Source organism: Falco cherrug, chromosome 16, assembly GCF_023634085.1.
Source record: "Falco cherrug isolate bFalChe1 chromosome 16, bFalChe1.pri, whole genome shotgun sequence".
Lineage (NCBI taxonomy): Eukaryota > Metazoa > Chordata > Aves > Falconiformes > Falconidae > Falco > Falco cherrug.
The window spans coordinates 2,042,336-2,050,236 of record NC_073712.1 but is presented as its reverse complement, the minus strand read 5'-3'; the positions used below and the strand labels follow the sequence as shown (position 1 = coordinate 2,050,236).

The following is a 7,901-nucleotide window of genomic DNA, read 5'->3' as shown; positions in this document are numbered from 1 at the left end:
AAAGCCCTTATGCAAAGGTGAGTGCCAGGGCTGAATTTCTGGAGGGTTCTTAGTAGGGTCAGGGAGTAAGTGTAAGATGCCCTTGCACGGCTAGCTTTGAGACAAGGCCTCCAGATCTCACTCCCACCCACCTAGGGACAAGCAGCCCACCTCATCCCAAGGAAGACCTTGTGTCAAGATGACCAGGCAAGCCCAGTCCACAGCAGGCAGGGTTCATGCAGTGGGACATCCCAGGTAACATGAGTCTGGTCCCCACCAGGTCTTTAAGAAAAACACGAAAAATGACAAGGAGGTACAAAAACACCAACCAAACAACAGTTTATTCCTCTTATGCTCCCATTCAAAAAGGAGGAAACCACATGCACCTGGCTGGGTGCCTGGCTGGGATGGCATCCTCCTCCTGTGGCTGACACAGAGCCAGTCTGTGCCCCATGACATCGCTTCAGTCCAGCTGAGCTCCACCGCCTGCCACAAGGCACATGTATGCCCTACAATGCACACTCTCACACGGGAACATCTTACTCATGAAAAAATATATCTGTACATTCATTCTGTACTTTTTTTTTTTTGGTCTTACATAAATTAGAAGCTACTTTTGGGGAAAAGACCTGTCTCTAGATACCGGTAGCCAGGTTGAAAATGCAGACTGGCCCTGCTGTCCCAAGTCCTCTCCCCTATGGGGGCTCTCCAGGGCCAGATGAAGCTCCACAGTGTTCCCATCTTCTCTCAGCAGGTGCCACAGTGAGAAGCTGCTGCACAGCAGGGGGCTCATTTATCCCATGCAGAGCAAACGGGACAGTGGCCATCTTCTGCACAAGCAGTGATGAGGGAGGACTCCACAGCTGGGACAAGGTCTGTCTGATCACAGGCGAGATGGTGGCGCTGCCCCTCTGCCCAGGCAGGTGGTGGGTGACAGCAGGAGACCTGCTGGCCTCTCATGGTGGTGCCAGCTGCCACTTGAACTTCTCTTCCCCTTTGCATCTGTCCAGGCTTTGAAACAGCCAAAGTTACTGTGACTCCAGTCGGAGGTACAAATCCAGTGAGGGAAATAACGGTTTGCAATAACCTACTGGAGCCAAAATATTAGCTTTAAAGATCTCAGTGCCAGCAGTCACCAGCACGCACGAGTGTGCCCATGCAAGGGTTGGAGTTTCACACACTGCTCGGGGCAGCGTCTTCCAGATACAGCTTCAGGCAAAGTTTCCTGCCAAGGAGCCCAGCTCAGGGCTGGCCCTGAGGGGCATGTCAGACCCCAGCTCGTCCAGGACTCCTACAGCTCCTTGTTCCTGTTGAGCACCTCCTCCTCCTTCCAGCCGCTGGAGTTCTTCCCAAACTTGTACACCAGCCGTCGCCCATCAACTCGCTCCAGGATCTCTCGTTTGTAGTAATATCTGGAGAAGAAGAGAAGGTGGAATCAGAGCTCTGGATGCAGCCCTGCATGCGGGGGAGCTGCTGTGGGGGATCAAGGCTGAGCCCCAGTGGGTCTGACCCAGCCCTGTGAGGGAGGTCCTCCCTGGGGAGAGGCGAGGGCACTCACCGCATGGCTCTGCTCAGCTTCTCATAGGTCATGCTGCTGTTTTTCTTCTTCTGGCCCCAGAGCTGAGCCACTGCTTCTGAGCGCAGGAACTTGAAGACGCCCTCCCGCCGGTCCTCCCACTTCATCAGCCCCTCATTCAGCTCGGGGTGGATCAGGATGTCCCGGATAAACTCCCACAGGTGGGTACCTCTTGGGGCTGGAAGAAGAAAGCAAGCTGAAGAGGAGGGAAGATCCTGTGGGTCCCTGCACTTCAGATCTCCCTAAACATTCCTGCCAAGGGGCATGGCCAGCGGACATGGCCCACCCTTCCATCTCCCCCCGCCATGAAGCCAAGCTGGGGGAGGCAGTCCAAGCTCCCAGGCTGGATGGTCCACGTACAGTGCTTGCTCTTCCGGCTCTCCAGGCAGTCTCTGCTCTCCTTGCTGATTTTTCGGGGCCGTCCCCGTTTCCGCTTGCCGTGTTTGCTGTCCCCTTTCTTGCTCCCCGCAAAGCCATCTGTGCACATAGACAGGGAGACACATGAAGCCTGCTGGGTTGCAGCTGCCCCCTCCCTGGGCACAGAGATGTCCTCTCAGGAGCAAAAGCGCAGGGGAGAGCTGGTTGGGGATGGGGTAGGGGTCAGGGGCTGCACCCTCTTTTCAGACCTGGGTACCAGGGAATTGCACCCCTGAGAGCAAGGTCTCCCCATTCCCTCCAGCTTCATCCCACTCTCATCCATGTCACCATGCTTAGGGCAGCAAGCTGATAATTCCCCAAACCTTACTGCTTCCTTGCATCCTCAGTATTCCCAGTATCATCACCAGCTGGGATCAATACTGAACATAGCTTTCAGTGCCCAGGATCTTTGGCCGCAGCCTTCACCCAGCTGCCACCACCTTCTCCTTCCCACCAAGCTCACTGCTGCCCTGGCAATCCCAGCTCTGCCCCAGAGCCTGCACCATCACCACGCTAAATGGGGAGAAACAGACCCAGGGCACACAGAAAACCAGCCCCCTCCCTCCTTCCCCATGTGAGGATGGATGTTCAGGTATTGTCCCTAAATCATTGTCAGATGGGATATACTCTGCAGCTGCTGGAAGTGCCCAGGAGCAAGTCCTTCTCCCCCAGCTACTGGCAGGAAGCAAAAAAAATCACCGTCAGGGAAGAGCTTTGCTTCCATGGGGTCGAGGTCAAGGTCACTTCCACCGGAGTCCTGGGAGTTGGGGCTGTGGGACATCACAGGCCCTGAGAGGCAAAGGGACAGGGCTCATTCAGACTGCCAGCTGCTGGCATGTGGTGCTGCTTCCTCCTGTCCCTCCCGTCCCCCCTCCACCCCAGGCCCCTGCAAGCAGCCTGGTGCAAGACCCAAACCTGCCCTTGGCAGTGGGGCAGTTGCCCACTGACCTCCCAGAGCAGCACAAGTGAAGGGAGCTTTTCACTGGGCAAGACACTGACCTGAGACATCGGAGCTGCCTGGGGACATGGCACCAGGCAAGCAGGTGAAGTCTGTGGATAGGAAAGGGTTTGTGGGCTTCATGTCCTCCAGTGAGTCCTTGTCACAGGGATTTCCCAGCTCTGGAAGGGGCAAAGAAGGGAAGCAGGGGTTAGCCCTGCCTGCATCAGCATGTGGTCCCTGGGGAAAAGGCTTGGCTGGGGTCCCTCTCCTACCCAGGTGGCTGGAGTCCAGGAAGGTTTCTTGGGAAGTTGCACCCTCTTTTTCCAGCAAATCAATGATCCAGTTCAACTCGTCGGAGGCTGCAGGAGTGGGAGGACTGGGATTAGTGATGCCTATTTGGTGGAAAGAACAGTGCCTAACTGGGAGCTGAGCCCACCCAGCCCTGCCTGGACTCTGTTTTGTGCCCCCATGTCCCCCCACACAGCCTCCCCACCCAGTGCAGCCTCCTCCAGGCAGCCCTCTGCAGTGCCTGGGAAGCAGGGGGTCCTGGGCTGGTAGGGGGGTCTCAGGCTTCAGCCTGACAGGCCTGGGGACAAAGGGGACATTGGGACACTCACTGATCTCATGCAGGCGGTCATACAGCTCGTCCCCCAGGGGCCCAAAGATGAGGCGCATCTGGTCCCTGGTGCAGTGGCAGAGCGCGTGCCCATCCATGTTGCAGCAGGAGAAGTCTATGGAGCTGGCGTCGTACTTGTTCTTCTCCACATGGTAGCTGATCCACTCTAGCACCTGCACCTTGGTCCAGAAGTACGGGAGCTCACTGAACCACTCTGGCTTGTCTGCAAAGGATGGAGAGCGGCGCTCAGGGGCAGGGTGGCCATGCCAGCACTGTGTGCCATGCACAAGCTGCCAGCTGCAGTTGGGCACTGGGTCTGGTTCCATGGTGATCACGTGGAGCACAGCAGGCCCTGCGCTTGGAGGGTTGTGGGACTAGCAGGTGCCTGCTCCCAGGTTACCTCGCTCTGCCCTGCTCCTGTCCTGGGGGACAGCAACAACCTGATGCTTCCTGCAGTGTTGGTTTTGGTGCCATTTGTCCCATCTATGCTGGAATCTGCCCTGCTGGTATGTTTGCTGTACCTCCCCCAGGACCAATGACAGTCCCACCGGCAGAGTGGGACCTCTGTCACCGAGACTGTACTTCCAAACTGCTCTTCTGGTGAACACTGGCAGCCCATCCCCTGGGATGTGCTGGAGAAGCAGGGCAATGGTTCCCTCATCCCCCATATGCACCTGATGTGCTGCAAGCAGCCATGCCTTATGCCACCCAGGGTCTGCTACAGCAACCTTTTAGCCATCACACTCATGGGGAAACCGAGGGATGGTGGAAGCTGTTGACCTGCTGGAGTGGGACAAGGACCTTGCAATGCTCGCCCAAGCTAGGTGAACTGCCTCACTGGTGCCTTGTGGGACGGCTGCCCTGTGCAGCCACCACCGCTCCCCCAGTCCTACCTGTGGTCTGTGCCAGGGGCTGGCTGGCAGGGAGGCTCAGCCCCAGGGTGCTGTCATCTCCAGGGTGTCCCAGCATGTCCAAGGCTGGCTGTACCTCATCCGGCTGGTACATGGCACTGATGTAGTTAGAGAAGATGTTGCTGATCTCACAAGATCCTGCCATGAAGCTCTGTGCCGAGAGATGACAGTGAGCCCCGATCCCCGTGGAAGTGGGGGGACCTGAGCCCGCAGCACCCACAGCACCCTCAGGGCCAGGCTGGGTGAGGCTGGGCTCTCCCTCCCTCCACCCGCTGTCACCTCTCAGGTCACTTCTGCAGAAACACCTGCCCAGCACCCGCCAGCCAGGGCTGGGGCCTGACTCACCACCGCCCTGGGACCGAGGGAGTCTGAGCCAGAGCAAACAGGGCACATGGTGTCACCGTGCTCGCAGAAGAGCCCCGTCTCCAGCAGCCTGGCCTCACCAGACCCACTGGCAGCCAGCACAAAGGGACAGCAAGCAGGTGGTTCGCAGAGAATGGTGTTGGACAGCCCCTCCGTGGGGGTGGGCGTTGCAGCGCACTCAGCTGCTGAGCGCTCCCCCAGCCCCCCGGCACAACAGCTCTGGAGCCGGCAGCTTCAGTCCTCTCAGCCCGTTGCAAGAAGCACATCCCAGTAACTGCAGCCAGGAGGGGACCAAGCCCCGGCCCAGCCCTCGTGGAAGAGCCAAATCTTGCTGTTCGTTTGACAAAACCTGGAGGCCAATTAGAGGGCCCCTCCAAACTGCCGTCTCACTGCTCCCCCCGAAAGGGCTGGCCACTGCGGTGGGAGAACAGGTGTGCAGCGAGAAAGACCAAGCGCATCCCCTGGCGAGAGCGAAGATGCACAGGGAGGAGAGCAAAGCAGCCATCCCGGGCTGGGGGACATCAACAGGCCCCGGACGAAAAAGCTTTGGTACCTTCTGCGATGGCAACGATGGCAATCCTGCGAGCGGCAGCTAATCCAGAGAGCAGCGAGGGGAGACGCAGCCGCTAGCCACTCTCATGGGCCAGGGAGGCTGGTGCCGATGGGCAAGCCCTGCCCGCCTCGGTCTTTTATAGCTCGGGCGCGTAACGCGATCTGGCGGCCCGAGGGGAATTCCAGCCTGAAACGTTCGTGCTCCCAGATCCAGGTGATTTGCATAATATGAACCACCGGGTCCCAGCCCAGCGCTGCCTTGCCGGGAAATCTGGGTTGGCCAGTTTAATCATTGTCAGAGCCCTTGCCCTGCCGGTGCCCAGAGTTTCACCCACACTGCCTTTGCGGGGTGTTTTCTTTGCCGGCATTTGCCCGGCTCGTGTTTGTTTGCTCACAGCAGCAGGTTCACTGGGCTCCCACTGCCAAGCAAACACACCCAGCAGGGCTGGAGTGCGCCCTGGGGGCTGCACGCCCCTCCCTGGGGCTCTGCCCCCAGCAAAGAGGCCAGGAATGCCACCCTGGGTGCCCACCCAGCTGTGTGGCATCCCCCTGCTCAGGCGGGCAGCCCAGCCCTCCCCTCCCCTCCCCCTCTCACTGAGCAGCAGCTTGCATGGGTGCCTTGGCTCCATTAGGAGCACATGCTTGGCTGCTCCCTGGTCTGGCAACAGGCACAGCTTCCCCCAAAGAGGGAGGAAGGACCTAGTAACCCTCAGATGGGGTGGGTGGTCTGCATGGGGGTGGAGCAGACACCAGGCAGGTGCCCGAAGGTTGCTACTCTCTCTGTTAGGATGGGTTGGGTTTTGCCTGGGGGGTGGTTTGGAACAGGCTGCAGAGCTGTGACAGCCCATTCCCTGCCCTTTCACAAGCCCCTGGCACAGGCAGACACATGCACTCACCGGAGGCCCATGCCAAGGGGCAAGGCAGGGTTGTGGGATGCATTTGTGGCTTTACCTTCTGGTGGCTCTTGCCCCTCTGGCTCTTGGGCAGGGGTACTTGGGACCCTGTCTGGATATGTTCATGCTGGTTTTAGCCCTGTGCTGGCAAAGGAGCTCCTGGCCAGTCTAAGCCAACAACTCGGCACCCATTTCCCTGGTGCTGGTACTTTGTCGAGCCAGCTATATCCGTGCCACACACGGACTGGTGCAAACCCAGGGCACTGTGTGAGCAGGGCAGACCCTGGCATCACACAGCCACTTCTAGGTCATTGTCACCTCAAACTGGCACTTGGCAGCAAACCAACTCACGTGACAATGTGGTGACAGACTCACAAACATGGATGCTCTACTTCAGCCCATGGACCAAGAAGGGCAGAGTGGCTGTGTGCCCCATCTCCCTTGTCACCTCACCCTGGCCTGTCATGCTGTGCTGTGGCCCCCAGGGCAGACAGGGCCAGCAGGCACCAGGTCATGCTAGCTGATCACCTGCCCCAGCTTCATTCCTCCATGGCACAGTCATGAGGCTGGGTGCTGCCAGGCCCTTTTAGTTCCTAGGCACAGGGATATCCCCACACCTGGACCATTGCTGCTGTGGGGCAAGCCAAGACCACTGGGGAAAAGTACCATTGCTGGACACACACAGAGCCTTAAGCTTGCCTTTAGGTGGGACCTGAGCCAGGGCTCCACTATGCCCAGGGACCTGGCTGCCTAGCTAGGCTTCCAGTGCTTGTGGTTAGAAACCTGCCCCTGGGGAAGCTTTTTCCACCCATTGCTGAAATGCAGATGTCTCTGGAGTAGAGTGGGACATGACAGCTCTATGCTGTGACCTAGGCCACAGGCCAAGGGAAGATGAGGATGGCATGTAACATTTAGGAATCTCCTGCCCAAATCCTGCCCAGACCACCCATGGCTCTCCCCCCATCCTGGAGGATCTGATCGGATGCCTGATGGGGCTTTCTGGCATGAACCACATTGAGTATCCCCTTTCCCAGATCTCCTTTCTCTGCAAACTCACAGCAGATCCTGGGGAGGCACAGTGGTCAGTCCATGCACCAGGGCTACGCCATTGGTGGGAGGGGTGCCCTCAGTGGGTGACACTCCCCAGCCCCTTACATGTGCCTGACATACTGGGAGCCCTCTGGATCCTCCTGGGGCCCAGCCTTCCCCCCTTCCTTCCTCTTGTATTTGGGAGCCAGAAGGCCAGTGGGCCTGAGCAATTCTCCTCAACACCCTGCAGGCACCATTTGGCTTTAACTGATCTGGAGAAATGGCCTTCCTGCCCATCTGCCTGACCAATGTGCCACAACCCAGGCCCTGTAATGGGCTGTGGGGAGGAGATCACAGTGGGGGACACTCCCTGGAGATGCTGAGACACTGTGCCGGGAGCATGGGAGAGCATAAGCCTCTCCCAGGGCATCCCCATGCCCTCCCCAGAGCTACAGGGCAGCAGCAAGCTGCTGGATGGTGCCCAAAGGACCCTCTGCTGTTGAGGCACAGTCATGGCACTGATGGGTTCAGGGCAACTCCTCCTTGATCCTTAGGATGGGTGGCAGAGGGCTGCCACAATCTCATCGACAGAGCCGGCGGCTCCCAGGAAATGTGCCCCTGCTCT

At 58.5% G+C, this 7,901-nt stretch overlaps 1 protein-coding gene across 2 annotated transcripts; it reads right to left on the bottom strand.

The window, feature by feature from the left end:
* Positions 1-293: 293 nt before the first annotated feature.
* On the bottom strand, positions 294-5,566 carry ELF3 (E74 like ETS transcription factor 3). 2 transcript variants are annotated; one of them, XM_027816768.2, is made up of 9 exons: positions 5,356-5,566; positions 4,422-4,537; positions 3,530-3,751; positions 3,185-3,271; positions 2,972-3,091; positions 2,672-2,761; positions 1,916-2,032; positions 1,538-1,733; positions 294-1,391 (listed from the first exon to the last, which is right to left on the bottom strand). In XM_027816768.2, exons 2-9 carry the CDS (start codon positions 4,531-4,533, stop codon positions 1,271-1,273), a joined length of 1,065 nt encoding a protein of 354 aa, XP_027672569.1. In that variant the 5' UTR covers positions 4,534-4,537; positions 5,356-5,566; the 3' UTR covers positions 294-1,270. The 2 variants fall into 2 exon arrangements, with proteins under 2 accessions (XP_027672569.1, XP_005447272.1); XM_005447215.3 differs by having other exon boundaries at positions 4,422-4,590; positions 5,356-5,565.
* Positions 5,567-7,901: the final 2,335 nt, after the last annotated feature.